This window comes from Schistocerca piceifrons, chromosome 9 (genome assembly GCF_021461385.2).
Source record: "Schistocerca piceifrons isolate TAMUIC-IGC-003096 chromosome 9, iqSchPice1.1, whole genome shotgun sequence".
In the NCBI taxonomy this organism is placed as follows: Eukaryota; Metazoa; Arthropoda; class Insecta; order Orthoptera; family Acrididae; genus Schistocerca; species Schistocerca piceifrons.
In genome coordinates this window covers 32,457,776-32,482,414 of record NC_060146.1, presented here as the reverse complement: position 1 = coordinate 32,482,414, position 24,639 = coordinate 32,457,776, and the positions used below count along the sequence as shown (strand labels likewise).

General features: G+C 42.3%; 2 protein-coding genes across 4 annotated transcripts in view; one reads left to right on the top strand and one right to left on the bottom strand.

The window, feature by feature from the left end:
- The window catches only part of LOC124716919 (acid phosphatase type 7-like), a 186,348-nt gene extending 169,721 nt beyond the window's left edge, over positions 1-16,627 (bottom strand). The window contains exons 1-2 of the mRNA XM_047243490.1: positions 16,463-16,627; positions 10,705-10,713 (exon numbers count right to left, since the gene is read on the bottom strand). Of these exons, the coding sequence (XP_047099446.1) occupies positions 10,705-10,709 (5 nt within the window). The 5' untranslated portion in view covers positions 10,710-10,713; positions 16,463-16,627. The remainder of the gene's footprint in view (positions 1-10,704; positions 10,714-16,462) is intronic.
- Positions 16,628-16,743: 116 nt separating this feature from the next.
- The window catches only part of LOC124716893, a 155,013-nt gene continuing 147,117 nt past the window's right edge, over positions 16,744-24,639 (top strand). For all 3 annotated transcript variants that reach the window (XR_007005661.1, XM_047243448.1, XM_047243449.1), the window contains exon 1: positions 16,744-16,925. Coding sequence is in view for 2 of the 3 variants with exons in the window: in XM_047243448.1 (XP_047099404.1) it covers positions 16,836-16,925 (90 nt within the window). In the remaining variant the exon portion in view is untranslated. The remainder of the gene's footprint in view (positions 16,926-24,639) is intronic.

Genomic DNA, 24,639 nt, shown 5'->3' with positions numbered 1-24,639 from the left:
CGTAACTCACTTTTCTATCCTTCTGTTTTCCTTTTTAGCTGAAATACCAGAAGCTGAAGTGGCTGGGGGAATTATCGAGAATTTACGAGACAATGCAATACCACCACTGACGCAACCTGGAAGAAAATGAGTTCAGAGAGTGGGACTCTGGAAGTGAGAACTAATCAAGAAGTTACGAAATTCTGGCAAGGCTTATCGTGACTGCAAATAGAAATATCATACGTCTAAGGAGGTCCATGAGTACTACCACAACTGTTGTTTTAAGTGCAATGAAAATATTCCACAAGAGCAAAGGCAAGTCATACTTGAGGCATACTGGAACCTAGCTGATTGGGAACTGTGAACGGCCTACATACACATTGCTGCAGAACTGAATCCTACCAAAAGCCGAGAAGAATTAGCTGTAAATAGAAAAAGACATGTCAGTTACATACAACCTTAATGGGGGTTGGGTTGTTTTGGGGAAAGAGACCAAACAGCGAGGTCATCGGTCTCATCGGATAAGGGAAGGATGGGGAAGGAAGTCGGCCATGCCCTTTCAAAGGAACCATCCCAGCATTTGCCTGGGTCGATTTAGGTAACTCACGGAAAACCTAAATCAGGATGGCCAGACGCGAGATTGAACCGTCGTCCTCCCGAATGCGAGTCCAGTGTGCTACCACTGCGCCACCTCGCTCTGTCAACCTTAATGGCTACAGAGTTTGCAGAGTATTTTTTTGAGTACCCTTGATGCATCAAACAAAAGATTAAGAAATATTGTTCTAAAAAAGAAAGAAAACCCATCAGGTGTGGCTCTGCGAGACAAAAGAGGTAAAACAGGACCAGCAAACAAAATTTCAGCAGAAAGAATGGCAGTTATTGAAGAACACATTAGAAGCTAAGTACTCAAGTCAATATGCAGAGCAAAGGCTGTCAACAGAAAGTTCCTTAATCCAGACTTAAACCTAATAATTATGTACAAGCCGTACAAAGAGTCACGTGAGGAAAGAGGAATTGTGGCTGAAAAAGAAAGCTATTAAAAATTTTTTCAACACAAAGTTTAGTTTGGGTTTTCATAGGCCTCAGACATATACCCGAGTCACTTGCGACAAGTTCAACATAAAAATTTTGCATGGCACAGAAGAAGAAAACAAGTAGACAATGAAACAAAAAGAATTACACTCGAGAAAGGCCGAAGCTATAAAAGAATTAAACGAAAAATAGCACCAAAAACAAGGCAAAAGATATAGCAGCAATCTGTTTTCACCGTCAAAGAATGATGCCAATGCTTGCATTTAAACATTCCAAAATGTATTATATGCGGCAATTTCAATGTCAATAATCTCAAGGACAGTACTGGAGACATGTACTTGTGGTATGAAGGGCAAGCCAACAGAGAGTGTCAGCAAATAATGAGTTGCCTTCTGAAATACATTAAGACCCTCCCTTGCTACATCAAACACACTGAGGCATTTACCAACAATTGTGGAGGCCAGAACAAGAGCCACTTGACGTCAAAATTCTGGTTGTATGTAGTAAGAAACACAGGCATTAAGACAGTCACCCAGCATTACTTTGTACCTGGCCACTCATACAATGAATGTGACAGAATTGGGTGAGGGGGGCGACCCAGGCATATGTAAGTTCCGAACGACTGGGTTTAAAAAAAATAAGTAAAAGTATCAGAAAATGCAAATTCTTAAAATCAAGAAGACTACTCCAGGCATCTTACTCTACAAGTATTTGGCAGGATACCTAGAGCCATTCACTCAACTTACCCTGAAACAAAAAGCCACTGGAAAACTACCTGTAAAGCTCCCAACTCTACAACCAACAACAAAATTTCTGGCAGATTAAAGCTGTGGGCCAGACTGAGACACAAACTCGGGACCTTTGCCAGCCTTCACAGAAGAGTTTCTGTGTGCGAGGACGGGTTGCGAGTTGTGCTTCGGTAGCTCAGATGGTAGAGCACCTGCCCGCGTAAGGCAAAGGTACCGAGTTCGAGTCTCAGCCCGGCACATACCGGTAGTTTTTATCTGCCAGGAAGTTTCATATCAGCACACACTCCACTGCAGTGTGAAACTCTCATGCTGGGAACAACAACAAAGCCTAAACTAAAACCACAAAAAGTAAAAGATCTGATTGAGCTGCTCCAGTTTGTACCAGTCATCCATCACCCCTTTCATTTGGAGTTAAAAAAATGTAGCCGCTGGGCCTCAAGCTCAAGCAGCAGGTTGCTGTGATGAAGAGGCAGAACTAAGTGATGGAGATAAAGAAGATGAAGCTCTGCACAATGTCTATGGAACTGACGAGGATGAATAAAAATGAAAATTTGTATTTTGTTCCACTTGTATTCTTTTGATTGATCTTTATTTTTTGTAATGCCAATTTTTAAGTGTTAAAAATGAATGTAAGTGTTTTTCTACTTTGAAAAATAATTTCATTATTGACCTATATTCAGAAGGCAAGGGGCCAGGTGCAGGTGTACAAGAGATCCAAATGCAGTGTGCGAAACATTGTTAACTTTCAGGACATAGTTAATATATAATTAAAATGTTTTAATATGCTTTTGCTCTCGAAATAAAGTTTTTTATACTTTGAACCCTTGGCTTCTAGGCGCCACAAACGTAAGTAGACTTTTTCAACTATTCTGAAGAGACATCTTCACGAGGGAATCTACAGAGTATTATTTTATGAATGAATGAAATACAAACAATGCAGAAAGAAGCTACTCTTTGAAAAAGTCATATGCACCAATCAAGATGGCTAAATCCTGTTGGGCCTTCATGAAAGAAAATTGTGCAAATATTACTCTATGAGAAGAACAGACCATATATCAAATGCATTCGAGAGAAAGCACAAGATACAGCACTGTGTAGGGGAGATACTAATTTCTACCAAGCACTGTACACTTTTTCAGGAGTGAAAATTCAAATCCCTTCTCTCTCTGCAAGTCCAAACCTTATTCTACTCTAATGACACAGTTCAGAAAATAAACCACAGAATGTGTGCTAGTGAGTTTTTTTTGTTTTGTTTTGGTTTTGGGGCGCAAAACTGCTATGGTCATTAGCGCCCGGTCTGTGACATAGGAAACGGTAAAAACTGAAAATGGACACCAGCAGCAATGGGAACGAAACTCAAAAAAAATTGGAGAAACTAAAAGCAGAAGGAAAGCTTAAAAATCCACTACAGAAAGGGGTTGGTTGTCCCCAAAAAGAGCTTCAAATGACCGACGCCATCTCACTGGCACTAATAAACTCGAGAACGCGATCGGCCGAGCGCGTGTCATCTGCTAAAATGGACGATATATCAGGCGACAGCTGCAGACGGGCGCGTAACGGAGTAAAACAGGGGCACTCAATTAAAAGGTGTCTTACCGTCCACAGCTGAGAGCAGTGGGGGACAGAGCGGGGGAGGATCGCCGCTTAAAAGATGTTGATGGCTAAAAAGACAGTGCCCTATCCGGAGTCTAGTTAAAATTACCTCCTCCCGACGACGCGTTCGGAAGGAAGAGGTCCAAGCACAGGGAAGAGCTTTCACGTTCCGCAATTTATTATTGGGAAGTGTCGACCAATGTGCAAGCCATAAAAGAGTAACACGACGACATAAAACACTCCGTAGATCGGTGAAGGGAGTCAATCGAATAGCTGGCCGAAGAAGAGAGACTGCAGCCTTGGCCATTATATCGGCCGCCTCATTTCCACAGATAGCAACGTGTCCTGGGAGCCAGAGGAACGCCACTGAGACACCCCCCAAGTGGAGCAAGCACAGGCATTCCCGAATCCGGTGGACCAGAGGGTGGACAGGGTAAAGAGCTTGGAGACTGAGGAGAGAGCTGAGAGAATCTGAGCAGATAATGTACTGTATCTGCTGATGGCGGCGGATGTAGTGAACAGCCTGGAGAACAGCGCAAAGCTCCGCATTATAAACCGAACACTGGTCGGGAAGCCGAAATCGATTTGGTGTGTCGCCAACAATATAGGCACTCCCTACACCTAACAATGTTTTCGAGCCGTCGGTGTAAATAAATGTGGCGTCCGTCATTTGTGCACATAGAGCAGCAAATGCCCGACGATAAACAAGTGAAGGGGTACCATCCTTGGGAAACTGACAAAGGTCATGGAGCAGGCAGGTCCAGGGACGGAGCCAAGGCGGTGCTGTACTCCAAGTTGTGAAGAAGGTTTTAGGAAAGCGGAAGGAAACAGAATGGAGCAGTTGACGGAAGCGGACTTCCGGTGGTAGTATAGGGAGGAAGGGCGGCCTGCATACCCTATAGCCAAGGAGGCGTCGAAGAAAATGTCATGGGCCGGATTAGCAGGCATGGAAGACAGATGGCTAGCATAACGACTCAGAAGGACTGCTCGCCGATTGGACAGCGGAGGTTCAGCAGTCTCAGCATAAAGGCTTTGCACAGGGCTGGTGTAAAAAGCTCCAGACACTAAACGTAATCCACGGTGGTGGATGGAGTCGAGACGCCGAAGAATAGACGGCCGAGCAGAGGAGTAGACTATGCTTCCATAGTCCTGTTTCGAGCGCACTAAGGCGCGATAGAGGCGGAGAATGACCACTCGGTCCACTCCCCAGAAGGTGCCATTCAGGACACGGAGGGTGTTAAGGGATCGCAGACAACGAGCCGAAAGATAGGAAACGTGGGATGACCAGCACAGTTTTCTGTCAAACATAAGACCCAAGAATTTAGCGATGTCTGAAAGCGGAAGGTTGACAGGTTCTAGATGTAAGGAGGGTGGAAGAAACTCCGTACAACGCCAAAAATTAACACAAACGGTCTTACTGGGAGAAAAGCGGAAGCCTGTTACAATGCTCCAAGAGTGGAGGCGATCGAGACAGCCTTGAAGACGTCGTTCAAGAAGGCTGGTCCGTTGAGAGCTGTAGTAGATCGCAAAATCGTCCACAAAGAGGGAGCCCGAGACATCAGGAAGGAGACAGTCCATAATTGGATTTACGGCACTGGCAAACAGTACAACACTTAGCACAGAGCCCTGGGGTACCCCGTTTTCTTGGGAGAAAGTACGGGAGAGAGTAGTGTTCACCCGCACTCTAAATGTGCGCTCTGCCATAAAGTCGCGAAGAAATAGTGGCAGCCGACCTCGAAAGCCCCAGGAGAACAGTGTGCGGGACAATGCCTGTCCTCCAACAGGTATCGTATGCTCTCTCCAGATACAAAAATATTGCTACTGTTTGGCGTTTGCAGAGAAAATTGTTCATGATATAAGTGGAGAGAGCAACAAGATGGTCAACTGCAGAACGATGCTTCCGGAATCCACATTGGGCATGTGTTAAAAGACTGCGGGACTCCAGCCACCAAGCTAAACGGCAATTCACCATACGCTCCAAAACCTTACAGACACTACTCGTGAGAGAAATGGGGCGATAGCTAGAGGGGAGATGTTTGTTATTTCCAGGTTTCGGAACAGGAATGACGATAGCTTCCCGCCATCGTCTGTGAAAAGTACTGTCGGTCTAAATTCGATTATAAATGCGAAGGAGGTAACGCAGACTATGGGTTGATAAATGCAGCAACATTTGGATGTGGATACAATGTGGTCCTGGGGCGGAGGAGCGAGAAGAGAGTGCATATTGGAGTTCCCGCATGGAGAAAACAGTATTATAGCTTTCGCGATTTTGAGAGGAGAAAGCAGGAGGTTGCACTTCCGCTGCACGTTTCTTCGGGAGAAACACTGGCGGGTAATTGGAAGAGCTCGAAATCTCAGCAAAGTGTTGACCCAATGAGTTAGAAATTGTGGCGGGGTCCACTAATGTGTCATGCGCGACAGTGAGCCCGGAGACAGGGGAGAAACTAGGCGCGCCAGATAAACGTCGAATCCGACTCCAAACTTCCGAGGAGGGAGTGAAGGTGTTAAATGAGCTAGTAAAGAATTTCCAGCTTGCCTTCCTGCTATCGCAGATGACGCGACGGCATCGCGCACGGAACTGCTTATAGCGGATACAGTTGGCCAAAGTAGGATGGTGGCGGAAAACGCGAAGAACACGTCGCCGCTCACGTATTGTGTCACGACATGCCTCGTTCCACCAAGGAACTGGGGGGCACCGGGGCAATTCGGAGGTGCATGGTATTGAATGTTCCGCAGCTGTAACAATAACGTCTGCAATAGGAGTGACCTCATCGTCGACACTAGGAAAGTGACGGTCATCGATTGTCGCTAGAGACGAAAAAAGTGTCCAATCGGCTTGGGCAAACTTCCAGCGTCTCGGGTGCATATATGGCAGTTGTGGCTGCAATCGAAGGACACATGGAAAGTGGTCACACGAGAGTGTATCAGCAAGGGCAAACCATTCGAAGCGCCGAGCTAGTGGAACAGTACCGACCGCAAGGTCCAAATGAGAGAGATTTGTTGTGGAGGCAGACAAAAATGTAGGGTCCCCAGTGTTGAGGCAAACAAGATCCACTTGGTGGAAGACGTCTAGCAATAGGGATCCACACGGACATGGATGTGGAGATCCCCAAAGTGGGTGGTGGGCATTGAAGTCCCCAACCAGCAAATAGGGGGGTGGAAGCTGACCAAGAAGATGAAGGAGATCAGCTTGTGCCATTGATGTGGACGATGGAATGTATACAGTACAAAGAGAGAAGGTGTATCCAGAAAGGGAAAGACGGACAGCGACTGCTTGGAAGGAAGTGTTTAAGGGCATTGGGTGGTAATGGAGAGTATTATGGAAAAGAATCATGAGTCTTCCATGTGCTGGAGTGCCTTCAACAGAGGGGAGATCAAATCGGACTGATTGAAAATGAGGGAAGACAAAGCGGTCGTGGGGCCGCAGCTTTGTTTCCTGAAGACAGAAGATGACTGGCGAGTAGGATCGTAGGAGGATCATCAATTCATCCCGATTGGCTCGAATGCCGCGGATATTCCAATGGATAATGGACATAGGGTGGACAGAAAATGGAAGAATGTGACCAAGGTTGCCATCAACTCAACGACTGCTCAGAGCTTGCGACCGACAGCGTGGAACGGCACTCAGCCGAAGGCAAAAGATCCTGATCCATAGGTTGTTCAGGAGCAGCTCCTGCCACCAGCGATCGGCCGCCAGCAGTGCGCCTCGGCAACACAGAAGACGGCCGAGGGCGGTTACCTCCAAGTGGTGCTGTAGATGAGACACGCCGTGGCAGAGAAACTCTGTTTCTTATTAGCTTTCTTGGAAACATGATGTTTAGATGAAGGAGGAACCGATGGTTGTGAAGTTGGGGTACGTAAAAAAATCTTTACGAGTATGCTCTTTTTTGGAAGTCAGGGTGTCTGACTTTTGGGATCGAGATTTAGCAGAACCCGATGAAGGGTGAGCCATAGAGTGAGCAGGTGAGAGTGGTGAGGTTGAACGAGCGATCTTTGCGCTGGCCGATCTGGCGACCGTGGCACTGAAGGCGAGATCCCAAGTCTGCGTGGCCACCTCCTTTGTTGGCCGAGGAGAGGCAAGGACAGTGCTGTATTTTCCTGTCTGAGGCACAGTGGGCTTTCGACTTGTGAATAATTTTCGAGCAGCAAAGGTCGACACCTTTTCCTTCACTCCGATTTCCTGAATGAGCTTTTCGTCTTTAAAAATGGGGCAATCTCGAGAGGAAGCAGCATGGTCACCCATAAAGTTGATGCAACGAGGGGATGGAGAGGTGGATAAGCACCCTCATGGGCATCCTTGTCACACGTAACACATTTGGCCGGGATGGAACAGGACTCGCTGGTGTGATTGAACCGCTGGCACCGATAGCAACGCGTAGGGTTTGGGACGTAGGGGCGAACGGAAATTATTTCATAGCCCGCTTTTATTTTTGATGGGAGTTGAACTCTGTCAAATGTCAAGAAGACAGTACGGGTTGGAACAATGTTCGTGTCAACCCTTTTCATAACTCTATGAACAGCTGTTACGCCCTGGTCAGACAGGTAGTGCTGAATTTCCTCGTCAGACAATCCGTCGAGGGAGCGTGTACGAACGACTCTACTTGAGGAAGTGCGGTGCGCTTAAACCCGGACAGGGAAGGTGTGGAGCAGTGAAGCACGCAGCAATTTTTGTGCCTGGAGGGCACTGACTGTTTCTAACAACAAGGTGCCATTCCGTAATCTGGAACAAGACTTTACAGGACCTGCAATTGCGTCAACACCTTTCTGAATAATGAAAGGGTTAACCGTGGAGAAGTCGTGACCTTCGTCAGACCGAGAAACAACAAGGAACTGTGGCAACGATGGAAGAACTGTCTGTTGCTGAGACTCAGTGAACTTACACTTGTAAGCAGACATAGTGGAAGATGAGGAAACCATTGCGGAAGAATCCCCCATGATTACCGGCGTCTCCGATGGCGCGCTCCTCCCTTGTGGGGGCCCTCTCTGAGGGCACTCCCGCCTTAGGTGATTGTTCACACCTCAGGTCACACCTCCCGACAAACGAACGGAGGGACCAATCGGCACTTTCAGAAGGTATCAGCTCGGGTAATCACCCCTCCCTGGGCCTGGCCGTTACCAGGGGGTACGTACGTGTCCTACCTGTCTACCCGGGACGGGGAATTACACGTTACCCCGTCACCGGCTACGCACGAAAATGCGTGGGTCGGCCTTCAGACATGCACAGGGAGGATGAAAGAGAAAGAGAAAGGGAAAAACAAAGAAAGGGAAAGGAAAGAAGAGAGGTCTCAAACGCCGCAGCGGAGAAAAGGGTAAAGAGAAGAGGTAAGGAAAGGAAGGACGAAGGAAGGATAAAGACATACAAGCATAGAAGGCGAAGAATGCGTTACATTTACGAGCGTCCATCTCCGGACGTAGGCACAAACCATACTCCCAGAGAGGGAGAAGGGGAAGGGGAAGGGAAGAGCCAGAGGTGTGGGGAGGGGGGGCGAAGATGGGGGATAGGGAAGGATGTGGAAAAGGAAGGTATGCAGATGCAGCCCGGAAAGGAAGGAGGGCCACATTAGCTCGGGGTCCCGTGCTCGTTACACACGTATCCACAAATGAGTTGTGGACCCCTTGGGGGGGGGGGGGGGGGGGGGGGGGGGGGGGGCCGCTAGTGAGTGGTGTTGTCCAACTGCTACTAGTTTGTTCACGTTTTCTTGAGAAAGAAACTTATAGGTGGACCTGGTCAGCATTAGTTCTACAGTGATATTTTTTATTTGTTTCAGTATGAATAATAAATGGGAGCAATATGGAAACATAACACCTATTCAGTCTACTGATTTAACATGGTTTCCAATCAGAGACTCTGGAATGGACCTGCCTATCTGCAGAACTCATCACATGCAAATAAGTAAAATTTTTAGGAAGCAAAAAACACTACAATTTCTTAAGATGAAAAAAACGGAAGTCGTCTTCATTGGATAAGATAGCGAAATATGTTCTTTTCACAAACTGTCAAAGTAAAATAATTACTCATTTTCAAGCTATTAACAAAAAACTGTAGGACAAAAGTGAATTTGCAACAGTTTAACCGTTTATGATGTAGTGCATAATGGAGTTCCTAGAAGTATATTCTGTTAATATAGAAAAACAGTTTGATTATACTTTCTAGCTTCACAGGTGTAAAATATTAAACCACACAGAAACTTAGCACTTCTTCCAATTTTAAATATCCAGTTAAACACTATAGTTACGTGCAACACATGTAATAGTCTCAGGTTTATTCACTAGCATTATATCTCAATCAAGTGCATCACTTGCTAAACTATGTTGTTTTACAGAAAAGAAAATGTTGGTTTACTTCCTCTCTTTCTCAAGATGTTTGATAAACAATTCATTCCTTTCTAGAAGTTTTTCCTTTACACACCAGTGACAGTGAAAAAATTGCAAACAAGTGGTTCCTACATTAGAGTATACTTCAATGCAATCACTGCTGCTCTTCACTTGTCAAGAAACAGTTTCCACACTTTGTTCCTTTTGTAATGCTTCTCTTGTAGGACTGAAGCTTGAAAAGGCAGTTACCAAATTTTTTCAAAAGCCTGGAAACTGTTTCCTACCAGCCTGTTCGCAACAGAACAACTCTTCAGAGGCAATCTAAACATGTTATGTTATATTTCTTAGCCGGTAGAGCTGCACTCTTAGTCAACTCGACCTCAGTCCATCAGCTGGGATGATCAAATATCCTAGCACAAAGACAGGGTTATTCTACATAATTAATGTGCAGCTGCTTCTGCCAAAAAACCGGCAAAACATGCAAATGATCATTTTACTCAGCACCTTCACTCAAAAACTTACAAAGCATTCCAATGACAATTTTATTCTTGTTATATCCGCAGCAGTCACTGGTAAAGGTTCGACAGACTAGTAGTTATCATGTCTGTTCTTAAACCCATGGTACTCTGCCGAACCAATTTGTTTTCTATACATCTTCTCGAGCCACACATGTGCAAATGTTTTGCCCTTTCCATGAAAGTCTTTAGAAGTTACTATACAAGAAGTTGTATTTCCCCCACACTCAAAACTCCCCCTCCCCCCACCCCGCCCCAACCACTACACAGAATCCAGAACATAAACAGACTCTAAACACAATTGTGAACCTTTCTTCCAAAAGCCTTAGTCCTGCAGAAGAATCAGTCCTTTCTAGAGGCCTCGCCTTTTGCCACACTCGCAAATTCAATCATGCAGGACTTGTTAAAGTCCTCCTCTCCTTCTCCTAGTCACTACAGTGGCAATACTATTTTGCCACCAAGCTAACCAATCAGACTCAACCAAAGTCCAATGTTGAACACTGCCTGACTAAGTTCACTCCTCCATCCAACTGCGATCCATCCCCACTGCCCCCAAATCGACCCATGAACTGTCCAGAATTTATTAACCTCTAGACTTTGCCTCACCCTCATTCCTCAAATCCCTCAACATGCAAACCAACCACACATCCTCTGAAAGAACTGCAATACACCATCTAAAAACTGATCCTGACCTTATAGTCCTTTCTGTTGACGAAGGCTCCACAACTCTTGTCTTGAACTGCATGGATTATGTAGTGGAAGGACTGCCAGCAATCAGATTCATGGACCTACAAACTCTGTCACAGTGACTCCATTCCATAAATCCAGCAGGTTCTCCAGTCCTTCCGCAAATCATTAGCCCAGCCCAGAACCTTATCCCGTAATCCATCTCTCCTCACACCTACCATTCACCATACTCCTATATTCTACATGCTTCTTGATGTCCATTAAATCCAACCACCCAGGGAGCTCCACTGTGGCCGGTTACTGTGCCCATACTGAGAGAATATCTACTCTCATAGATCAACAACTTCATCCTATCACTCGCAATCTACCCACCTATACAAAAGGTACCAACCATTTCATCCACAGACTCACCACAGTTCCTGTTCCTTTAACACACAGTTTCCTGCTCCCCACTACTAATGCCACTTCGCTTTACACTAACATACCTAATGACCACGGAATTGCAACTATTGAACACTATCTTTCCCAACAGCAGACAGATTTCAGACTGACAATCCCCTTCCTAGATGCCATGATCAACTATATCTTCACCCACAATTACTTCTCCTTTGAAGGCTTCACCTACAAACCAGTCTGGGGTATGGCTATGGGCACCACCCTATGCCAACTTACTCACGGGCCATCTAGAGGAATCCTTCCTAAATACCCAGAATCCCAAACCCCTCACCTGGTTCAGATTGACTGGTGATATCTTTGTGATCTGGATAGAGGGTGAGGGCATGCTATGCTACCGACATTCCCTAAAAAAAAAAAAAAAAAAAAAAAAAAAAAAAAAAAAAAAAAAAAAAAAAAAAAAAAAAAAAAAAAAAAGGGGGGGGTGGATCATTCCCCTCATGACTCAGAACCACATAGGACTGGAGCAACTGAATTTACTCAGTGGTATTCTGCTGCCCACCGAACCTACACAATATCTTCTTCCCTCCCTACACAACTCCTGCTCCCAATCCCCTTTTTCCTCATGGCTCCCATCCCTGTAACAGACCTAGAAGCAAAGACCTGTCCCATACATCCCCCCCACACCACCTACTCCATTCTGGCCACAAACACCACCTATCCCATCAAAGGCAATGCTACCTGTGAAACCAGTCATGTGATCCACAAATTAAGATCCAATCACTGTGCTACATTCTTACTGGGCATGACATCTAAAAAGCTGTCTGTTCGCACGAATGGCCACCGACAAACTGTGGCCAAGACACAGCTAGACCAACCTGTTGCTGAGCCTACTGTTCAACGTGATTTTCTTAATTTCACTGACTACTTCACAGCGTATGCCATCTAGATCTTTCTTGAATTGTGCAGGTGGGACCTCTCCCTGCAATATATCCCATGTTCCCGTAAACCTCATGGTCCCATACTTCGTTAGCCATAGTCCTTACCCAACCAGACCCCTTCCCTGTTCCCATTGCAGCACTACACAGGCCTGTATTCCGTCAATGGACCAGGTGTTTATTATTATTATTATTATTATTATTACTTCTCTCCTTTTCCTCGATCTCCCCCCCCCCCCCCCTCCCCCACAGCAATCTGTGTACTCTAACTCCTAACTTCCGCCTAACCTCCCAGCTGCACCTAGATGCCCCACTCTCCACCTCGCCTCTGCTGCACGCTCCCAGCAGCATTTTATTATCCCCCCCACCCTATTATCCCTCCCTCCCTCCGCCCCAGCATCATCCTTGCCCCACCAAGCGGTTGCCCCTCCTGTAATGCGCTGCTGCTTAGTCTGTCTTCAGCCACCAGAGACTGTTCATGTGTGTGTGTGGTGCATTTGCATGAGAATATCACCCATTGGCTTTGACCCGTGACCCAAGGCTGTTGTGTGTGATGTCACCGAGTTTAGTTTGTGAGAGTGGCATGTTTGTAGGTGTCATTTTGATGTGATCGGTGATGTTCTCTGGTGGTGTGTTTATGTGTTAGGGAATGTTTTTGGTTTAGTTTGCGTGTGTGGCGTGTTTCTAGGTGGCGTATTGTTGTGGTCGGTGGTTCTCTCTGGTGGTGTGTTTATGGGTAGTGTGTTATGTGACGTACGGGGTTCATTCACACGTGTGTGATATCGGTGGTGACTGTGCTTTCAGCAGAATATTTTTCAGCGAGTTAACGGTTTTAGTATTGTTATGTCGACATTACTGTAGTTGTTTCTGTTTGTCATGGGTGAATTTTGGTAAATTGCTTTGTTTATGTCTTTTGTAGGTACGGATACGACTGACAAGTTTCCGGTTGTCGGCAATGATGGGGGACAGTGGTTGTCTCTAGTAAAATTTCTTCAGCTTTTCAGCCTGTTGCCTGAAGAGTTCAGCATGTCGTGAAGAAATGAGGCTTACTAAAGATCCGGTGTCTCGAACTAGGGACGGCTATCTGTGGAGATCTCAAGGATAATAGGTCAAGGGAAGTGTTCGATTCCAATTTTGATTTTCTTGGCCTTTTTTTGTGGTAGGATTAAGTGTGGGGGTGGTGAAAATTTGAGATTTATAGTGTGGTTATCTCGGTTCCCAGATCTCTGCTGACGGCGGCTGCAGCCATGAAATCCGGAGACGCCTGTTGCTCGGTAGACAGGCGATGTCAAACCTTGACAAGGTTATAAGGTCCAGAGATATAACGCTAGCAACAAAGATCCGGATTGTGAGGGCTATGGTCTTTCCAGTTGTGATGTATGGACGTGAGACCTGGACCATTAGAAAGGCTGAACGGCGAAGAATTGACTCCTTCAAATTGTGGTGTTGGAGGAAACTTCTTAGAGTTCCATGGACTGCAAAGAGAAACAAAAGATCAATATTGGAGCAAATTAAACCAGATTTCTCCCTGGAAGGTCTAATGTTAAAACAAAAGCTGACCTACTTTGGACACACAATGCGAAGGCATGCCTCGCTGGAAAAAACATTAATGCTGGGGAAGATTGAAGGAACTAGAAGAAGAGGACGTCAGAGGATGAGATGGATCGATGGCATCACAGAAGCAGTGTGTTCCAACCTGGAAGGTCTACAGGAGAAAGTGCAAGACAGGAAAAAGTGGCGTGATTTGGTTCATGGGGTCACGAAGAGTCGGAACCGACTAAACGAAAGAGAGAGAGAGAGAGAGAGAGAGAGAGAGAGAGAGAGAGGTATCAGTTGTTTCTGTTGAGCTATATAGGTCAACGGAAGTTATCGATTCCAGTGGATTTTGTGTGTAGTGGAATTTGGGAAGGTTGTGGGGTCTTGTTATTTTGGTGTTTTTTTTTGTCATTTGGTGTAGTGGCATGTGTTTGTATTTAGTTTGTCCCTCCCCAAAAACCCCCAATTTATCCCACTTGTCCCGTTAGTTACCATTATATTTTTGGAGGAATATCTGTTTGGTGTTTTTTTTTTATCTATTTTTGTGTTTGTTGTCACGTTTACGTGATGTCGTAGGAGCGGTATGGGAGTTGGTTTGTTATGGTGGTTTCCACTGGCGTCATTGGTCAAAGCAGAGGGGTGGAATTGGATGCTTCCATTATTCCTTGATGAGTTGAACTATCCTTTTCATAATACTGTTATAACTGACATAAAGAATACATTGGCTGGTCAGCATTATGGCGGCTTATACGATTCTTTTGACACAAAAAGTTAAAGTGTTGTGTTTCCATCAACTGAACATGCTCACAGTGTCTAAGCTTTTATTTTATTAATATACAGATCTGTCTGCAGGTTTTGCTTCATTTATGTTCTGGTACAGCATCTACTGGAGCAATCTGTAGCTGGAGACTAAAATCCAGTGTTACAGTCATTTCAAAAAGCTGTGAAAGAAATCGTACTTAACATGTACATTTTCCTACTGACACTCTTAATACTGTAACCACATATCTGTAATGCTTAGCTCAGTTTGAAGATACTGAAGGGTTACACATCTGCTGCAGCAAAAATACAATTCAAGCAATTGAACAGGTTCTATAGGATAGGGTTACTTTGCTCTACTTTTGGACAGTTTTTCAAACAAAGACATGTAATGAATACTAGTTCTGTAAAATGACATTTGAAAATGAGGTTGGTCTATTCTAAAACAATGTAAAAACCATATAGTAACAAACAAGGACATCAAAGATAGCAATGGAGAGGAGGAGAAAAAAAAAATTCTGCTTACTGTAAAGATGACATTTAATTGCAGACAGGCACAATTAAGACACTTTCACGTAAGCCATTGGCCAAAGCCTTTTTCTTCTGGTCCTAGCTGCTAGAGTTGGTGGTATTGTGTGCGTGAGGTGTGATTGCTTGTGTGAACCAATGGCGTGAATGTGTCTTTTTCTGACAAAGGTTGTGAGCGAAAGCTTACACGTAATTGTATTTTAATTGTGCCTACCTACGACTCAACGTGTCATCTTTACGGTAAGTAGCACTATCTTTTCTTACATTGTTGATATCGCAACTTGGGAGTTGTATGGTTTGAAAGACATCAAAGATTTATTTTTGAAATTTTACATTTACAAAATTGGAGCAAAGTAGCCCCTGGAACAGATTACTTTGCTGTGCTTGCCATAAACATTATTTTAAGATAGGATAATAAGTTGGAACAATGTTACCCTCTTTGAAATTTATTATGTTACACTATAGGACCGTAGTAAACGAACGCTTTGATACACTAGATTCCATTTGCATTCACACCATATTGTAACACATTAATCTCTTAGCAATACATATTTTCAATGTAATAAGATTTAACCCACGCTGAACCAAGTATAAAGCAAAAGTAATGAAAATGCTCCAGTTTGGCAGTGATGCAAAGCTGCACCATTTTTCCGAGGAAATAACCTCAATGACTGCTTTGGATCAAACAGTGATAACGTGTTCATTACAACTTTTTGCCTATAAATTAGACAAAACCTAATACCTACACATAAAAGAACGTCAGTTACCATAGGCTTAAGTAGTTTTTTGGTCGTAAAGCACTTCTTGTAGTACATATATGTTTAGCAGAAAAGTCCACGATAGCGAATGGCGGAATAACTCAAAACATATGAGATAGTAGAAGCGACGAAATCAAAATCGTTCAGGAATGTTTATTAGAATAGGTGCTACGCTGGGTGAATCTTTTTTCAGAGTTCGAGCAAGGTTATCCCCCAGCGATAAAGAAGCTCCACTTTAAGATTCAATAAATTGCACATGCGCAAACCACCACATTGCGGACGGTGCCCGCCCCCCCCCCCCCCCTCCCTTTTTTTTTTTTAACCATTTCGCTTTTGGCTTGGAAACAACAGTAAACTGATAACTAGATGAGACGAGGGGACTTTTAAGCAGCCACCTCGCTCATGAGAGTTGGGTGACTCAACTACTGCACCTCTTCGCTAGGCCAATATGTCGTACAAAATGTAATTGCAGACACTGCAGCGTCATTGTCCTAGAAAGTTATCTGTTGGGTTACTTCATTTAAGCTCACTGTCTCTGTAACTATTGCTTCTGTACTACTTAACTGCTACTTAATCACCAGCAGTATAACAGTACATAATGCCTCCGAAACAGAACAAAGGAAGCTTTCGTAATCGGACAAAATATTTCGCAGTTGCTCAGAAAGAACAAGCACTTACCAAAAAAACTGCAACATATCAAATGGTCTCAGCGTTTCGATACGTTTAGTCCTTTCTCTGTACGACTGCTTCGAACCCTACCCTTTCTTTTCAAACGACGAACTTATTGACGTGCCGCAGTGCAGACACCACGATTACTGATGGATCAATAGATATTAGATGCGATCTTATATTCTAAAGATGTTCCAATTCAAAGTTCATCTGTCGCTATGTTTGTCTTTTGTTTGAATGTATCGACATTCTGCACTTTCCAAAGATGGTTGCTGTTAGGTGGTAGCTGTAAGTTTATAAGCACTTTGGTGGAACAATTCCCGCTCTCATTTGAGTTGTTGTATTGTTGAAGTGAGACCATTTTCATTTATAATAAGTAACAGAATGTCAGAAGTTACTCAATCTAGTAGTTCAGAAATGCCCAGCATTGATGTACCTGGTAAAACGGATACAGAGTTCATGATGTCCATTGTGGTAAGTCTTTAGTATACGTTCGAAACCAGTTGTGCCTCGCCAACGAGAAAATTTACTGAAAAATTAGAGACGTTCAAGGAAAAATAAAGTAGTTATAGAAATCTGATATTTTATAGAAAAAGAGAAACACTCTTTCAAATGGTATCTAATGCAAGTGTGAATCACACACGTCCCTTCTTGATTTAAAGGTTCAAAAATCGTTTACTTTGACAGCAAATACTTTTTGGGCAAATTCACCCCAGTGTATCTGAAAAAGTGTGAATTCAAAGGCGATAAAATTTCCAAGTTTTATGAACGAGCTACTAGACTATGCCACCAAAGTATGTTTCTAAACCGACTATATAAAAGAACTCTTGCTATATACCTTTGGGATAATTTTTTTTAGGACAAAATAGACAACTAGATAGTGCCACATAGAGCAAAAATAGCGAGCCAGATGACATAAAACTTAAAGGTGTACCATGCAACGTGTTGCTTTCTTGCCACGTTTTGCAGCTTTGCCTTAATTAGGCCTATCTACTGTATTAGTTCTGCAAAGGCTAAAATTTTTGAAATGGCACCCCTACATTTTTAGACCCATCACTGAAGAGGTCCCTTCTCACAAACTATTAACATTTGGTAATTGGGCCATTCCGTGCCAAATGGTCTAATATCGAGTAATGTTCCCACATGACTATCATGGATTTTGATGAAATTTTGTGTGAACATTCACACATGTTCTCAATGAACACAGGTAAAGTTTCAGTTTCAGAAATTCAATACCTTCGGAGATAAAGTCACTTGTTTAAAACAGCACAGCTTTCTATTGTGTGTCCTTGAATTTTCAGCAACTTTGAGATGAGATATCTCTGTAAGTATTTGCATGAAAGAAACAAAACTTGGCCATCTTATACAACTTTTAGAGCTCTTTAAAGTAAAATATTAAGAAAATTATTTCTGAGCAATTTTCATATAGATAATTTGAAGCGAAGGTTGGCGAAAAAATAGCTGGTTAAAAAAAAAAAAATCTTTAGTTTTCTATATCTCCAAAAGTAATTGTGGGGTGTACGTGAAACTTTGCACACCATAACTCACCAACACTAGGTCTTAGAATATACAATTTCATTCTCCTATTGCTTTCCATTATTTCACAAATCTAGGGTGAAGTTGACAATTTTTCAAAAAGTGCTAAAAATGGGTATTTTTACTCAAATTTTTCAAAAAGTGTTTTCTCCAAACTCTTCTGAACTATGGCCATTAGAAAGAGCATATACTAAACTATCTAGAAAAGTGGATTTCGTTTTGCAATGCAAGCGTATAAGGCCCAAAAAAGTAGCATCATCAAAGTTTGAACACATTTTTCTGGCACTCAAATTATACCTGAAACCTTTTATTATGCCTAATAAATGTTTATTAGTGCCTTGAGTAATTGAAATAAAAAGATCTGGTAAATAGGCAATGAGACTGTCAGAAAAACTTGAAAACTCTGAGAAGTAGCCCTTCTGCTTTTATCGTAAGTGTTCATCTGCATAAAACTATTCTCATTTGTATTAAAAAAAAAAAATTAAAAATAAAAAAGAGAGAGAGAGATAGATCATAAAGAATTCAATGAATAATAGCTTCATATTTTTTGTACTTCTCAAAATTGTAAATATTTACAAGTGGAAAATGAAGACCTAATTTTTGGATTCAATTGTATGAAACATTTTTCCAAAAAAGAATCGGTTTGCTTGAATCTTGCATCAAGTTATGTAAATTTTCCAATCAATATTGCAGAGATTTTAATACCTAGTTGTTGTAACCCGTGAATTTTTGTCTTAAAGTTATTAGGGAAACATGTGAAATTGGTTGGTTAAACATCTAAGAGTTTTAATTTTGTATTTAATCACACTTAAATATAGCCTACTATCTTGGTAAATACGTAACCACTAGTTTCACAAGATTCACTGTTTTTAGAAAATATAATGGCAACAATTACTTTAACAATCAGAGCCTTGTTTGAACAATCAGTATTTCAGTGGTGTGTTTGCAGCATAGTGAGTGGGTTCTCTTGACTGGTGTGGCTTGTTAAGTGATTCGTAAGACCATCGAAGTTCATAATCTAATTTACAAAAAATTGTTTTGATTGTGTCTTTTATAGCATATATCTCTTATTAGATTTTTTCATTGGTATTATACATTGTGTATAATTTCGTTCAGTAGCAATTTGTCTGAAATTTAAGCAGATTATAATTTGCACTTAGAGGCCAAATACATTATTTACTTACTGATCAGAGATGGATGCAGAAGGGAACGGCATACCTTCCTGCTCAATTGGGCAAGGAGATAGTGGAACAAAGTGTCATGTCACTTTTTTTTGCCAAAAAACTGCTTTAAAATGGTTTGCGGATTTTAGTGATGAGGAAAAAGAGTTGTTGGTTCGACGTTCTGAAGCACAGCTGGACAATACCTCTCAAGTTTGCCTACACCATGAAGCCCTGTTATTGACACAATATGAGAGGTTACAAAAAAAAAATGCTTCAATCCCTTTGGGAAGGTGAATCATAATGTTAAGCCAGGGATTCACACTCTTGATACTGAAACAGCTAATAAGGCTTTGATATGTTGAAGAAGCAGCTTGTTAATAACATAAAGCCAGGTCAGAAAATTTGTCCGGCTTGCAGGACTACCTTAAATAAACACTTGGACGAAGCTTTATCAGCCTCATCATCACATTCTGATGAGGAATTTACACCAAAAGAAGAATTAAATAATAGCTTATTGTCTATTGGTATTTTACCCCTGAAGAGAACAGTAAGCTACAGAGATAAGCCCCAATATGTGAAGAAGAAAATTCAAAAGGCTCAAAATGTGATTTAAAAACAGAATTGTAAATTATTAGTGATGGTTTGCGGCATGACACTATTAGAGTTCACGTTTTTCGCAAGGAGCTCATCAAATATATAAAAGCACGGTTTGCACAGATATCCCACATTCACTATTTCATTGATGGCTCCAGTGCTCAATATAAAAATTTCAAGAATTTCCTAAATTTGTGCTATCATAAGTGATTTTGGAATGATAGCCTAATGAAATTTTTTTGCTACTAGTCATGGGAAATCACCCTGTGTTGGTATTGGAGGTACAACAAAGCGGTTAGCAGCAAGAGCAAGCTTGCAACGGCTACTTAATGGACAAAATTCTCACTCCCCTAGATCTGTTTCACTTCTGCTCTGAAAACATTAATGGAATTAAATTTGTTTTTGTCAGTAAAGATGAAATTGAAAAACATATTGTCAGAAGAAGAGAGGTTTAAACTTGGACAAACTGTAGCAGGCACTAGAGAAAATCATCACTTTCTACCTATTGATGAAACAACAATTTAGGTCAGCAGAGTTTCAAATGATTGTTCATCTTTTCTAGCTAAAATGGGTCACACCAATGAAGGAGGCATATTAATGTCTGCTCTCCAACAAGGACAATACGTTGCATGCATCTATGAAAACGTGTGGTGGATTGGGAATATCTGTGAGACCTCCACAGAGCAAAGGGATGTATTAACAAACTTTATGCATCCACATGTTCCAGCAAGTTAATTTTATTGGCCACCAAGAAGTGACAAGTGCTGGGAAACAATCTAAGGAACCCAAGAGTGCCTTCTAATTTTACACAGGGCACTTAAATAATTTTACTATCAGGCTTGGGAACCTGTGTGAAGAAACCCTTATCAGGCTTGGGATCCTGTGGTAAAGAAACCCACTCGTGGCTGTTGCTGGTAAGCTGTCGGGTGTGGCCCCTATGGCAATGGGAATGCTGGTTTTCTCAGGTGAAATGAAACTAGCAGTGGTTAAGCCACCATGGACCATAGCAACTCATGTATATACTTCTTTTCCATCAGTAAGCTGGTGTTGTTCATTAAACAGGCAACTAATAATTAGATGATTATGCAAATAAATTTTATGATTTGTGTGTGTGTGTGTGTGTGTGTGTGTGTGTGTGTGTGTGTGTGTGAGTGTGTGTGTGTGTGTGTGTGTGTGTGTGTGTGTGTGTGTGTGAGTGTGAGTGTGAGAGCGAGAGAGAGAGAGAGAGAGAGTGAGTTCTATTTTTATTCTTTTTCTGTTCAGACTTAAGCTAGGTCCTATTCATCAGGACTCCTTATTTCACTTATCCCAGACATTAATAAACATGTATAAGGCAAAATAAAAAATTTCAGGTATAATTTGAGTGCCAGAAAAATGTGTTCAAACTTCCAGTGCGCCTCTTTGATGATGCTACTTTTTGGGGCTTTATATGCTTGCATTGCAAAACGAAATCCACTTTTCTAGATAGTTGAGAATATGCTCTTTCTAATGGCTATAGTTAAAGAGTTTGGAGAAAACACTTTTTTGAAAAATTTGAGTAAAAATACCCATTTTTAGCACTTTTTGAAAAATCATCAACTTCGCCCTAGGTCTGTGAAATAATGGAAAGCAATAGGAGAATGAAATTTTATATTCTAAGACCTAGTGTTGGTGAGTTATGGTGTACAAAGTTTCACGTACATCCCACAATTACTTTTGGAGATATAAAATACTAAAGTTCGTTTTTTTTTTAACCAGCTATTTTTTCGCCCAACTTTGCTTCAAATTATCTATATGAAAATTGCTCAGAAATCATTTTCTTAATATTTTACTTTAAAGAGCTCTAAAAGTTGTATAAGATGACCAAGTTTTGTTTCTTTCATGCAAATACTTGCAGAGATATATCTTCTCGAAGTTGCTGAAAATTCAAGGACACTCTGTAGAAAGCTGTGCTATGGTCTTAAACAAGTGACTGTATCTCCGAAAGTATTGAATTTCTGAAACTGAAACTTTACCAGTGTTCATTGAGAACATGTGTGAATGTTCATACAAAATTTCATCAAAATCCATGAGGGTTATGTGGGAGCCTCTAGACCACTTGGCATGGAATGACCCAATTATATATTTATAGGTCTTGCGTTGGTCATTTAGCAACTCTGCACAACAAATTTGAACAAAATCTGAGATTGCTGAGACGGTACCGCTTGATATGGAATAACCTACAACAAAACTGTGTAATCAAGGTTATGATGAACTCAGACTATCAGTTAGTTTTATGGATCATGTGCCTAATAAGCCATGTATGGAAGTGAAACATGGACGATAAATAGTTTGGACAAGAAGAGAATAGAAGCTTTCGAAATGTGGTGCTACAGAAGAATGCTGAAGATTAGATGGGTAGATCACATAACTAATGAGGAAGTATTGAATAGGATTGGGGAGAAGAGAAGTTTGTGGCACAACTTGACCAGAAGAAGGGATTGGTTTGTAGGACATGTTCTGAGGCATCAAGGGATCACCAATTTAGTATTGGAGGGCAGCATGGGGGGTAAAAATCGTAGAGGGAGACGAAGAGATGAATACACTAAGCAGATTCAGAAGGATGTAAGTTGCAGAAGGTACTGGGAGATGAAGAAGCTTGCACAGGATAGAGTAGAATGGAGAGCTGCATCAAACCAGTCTCAGGACTGAAGACCACAACAACAACAACAACATGCCTAATAAATTGTAATGATATGGAACGAATCATTTCACATTTACACTGCAAACCCCCCCCCCCCTCCCCCCCCATGAACCATGGACCTTGCCATTGGTGGGGAGGCTTGCGTGCCTCAGCGATACAGACAGCCGTACCGTAGGTGCAACCACAACGGAGGGGTATCTGTTGAGAGGCCAGACAAACATGTGGTTACTGAAGAGGGGCAGCAGCCTTTTCAGTAGTTGCAAGGGCAACAGTCTGTATGATTGACTGATTTGGCCTTGTAACAATAACCAAAACGGCCTTGCTGTGCTGGTACTGCGAACGGCTGAAAGCAAGGGGAAACTACGGTCGTAATTTTTCCCGAGGGCATGCAGCTTTACTGTATGATTAAATGATGATGGCGTCCTCTTGGGTAAAATATTCCGGAGGTAAAATAGTCCCCCATTCGGATCTCCGGGCGAGGACTACTCAAGAGGATGTCGTTATCAGGAAAAAGAAAACTGGCGTTCTACGGATCGGAGCGTGGAATGTCAGATCCCTTAATCGGGCAGGTAGGTTAGAAAATTTAAAAAGGGAAATGGATAGGTTAAAGTTAGATATAGTGGGAATTAGTGAAGTTCGGTGGCAGGAGGAACACAACTTCTGGTCAGATGACTACAGGGTTATAAACACAAAGTCAAATAGGGGTAATGCAGGAGTAGGTTTAATAATGAATAAGAAAATAGGAATGTGGGTAAGCTACTACAAACAGCATAGTGAACGCATTATTGTGGCCAAGATAGATACGAAGCCCACACCTACTACAGTAGTACAAGTTTATATGCCAACTAGCTCTGCAGATGACGAAGAAATTGAAGAAATGTGTGATGAAATAAAAGAAATTATTCATATAGTGAAGGGAGACAAAAATTTAATAGTCATGGGTGACTGGAATTCGAGTGTAGGAAAAGGGAGAGAAGGAAACATAGTAGGTGAATATGGATTGGGGCTAAGAAATGAAAGAGGAAGCTGCCTGGTAGAATTTTGCACAGAGCACAACTTAATCATAGCTAACACTTGGTTTAAGAATCATGATAGAAGGTTGTATACATGGGAGAACCCTGGAGATACTAAAAGGTATCAGATAGATTATATAATGGTAAGACAGAGATTTAGGAACCAAGTTTTAAATTGTAACACATTTCCAGGGGCAGATGTGGACTCTGACCACAATCTATTGGTTATGACCTGTAGATTAAAACTGAAGAAACTGCAAAAAAGTGGGAATTTAAGGAGATGGGACCTGGATAAACTGAAAGAACCAGAGGTTGTACAGAGTTTCAGGGAGAGCGTAAGGGAACAATTGACAGGAACGGGGGAAAGAAATACATTAGAAGAAGAATGGGTAGCTTTGAGGGATGAAATAGTGAAGGCAGCAGAGGATCAAGTAGGTAAAAAGACGAGGGCTAGTAGAAATCCTTGGGTAACAGAAGAAATATTGAATTTAATTGATGAAAGGAAAAAATATAAAAATGCAGTAAATGAAGCAGGCAAAAAGGAATACAAAGTCTCAAAAATGAGATCGACAGGAAGTGCAAAATGGCTAAGCAGGGATGGCTAGAGGACAAATGTAAGGATGTAGAGGCTTATCTCACTAGGGGTAAGATAGATACTGCCTACAGGAAAATTAAAGAGACCTTTGGAGAAAAGAGAGCCACTTGTATGAATATCAAGAGCTCAGATGGCATCCCAGTTCTAAGCAAAGAAGGGAAGGCAGAAAGGTGGAAGGAGTATATAGAGCGTCTATACAAGGGCGATGTACTTGAGGACAATATTATGGAAATGGAAGAGGATGTAGATGAAGATGAAATGGGAGATACGATACTGCGTAAAGAGTTTGACAGAGCACTGAAAGACCTGAGTCGAAACATGGCCCCGGGAGTAGACAACATTCCATTAGAACTACTGACAGTCTTGGGAGAGCCAGTCCTGACAAAACTCTACCATCTGGTGAGGAAGATGTATGAAACAGGCGAAGTACCCTCAGACTTCAAGAAGAATATAATAATACCAAGCCCAAAGAAAGCAGGTGTTGACAGATGTGAAAATTACCGAACAATCAGTTTAATAAGCCACAGCTGCAAAATACTAACACGAATTCTTTACAGACAAATGGAAAAACTAGTAGAAGCCGACCTCGGGGAAGATCAGTTTGGATTCCGTAGAAATACTGAAA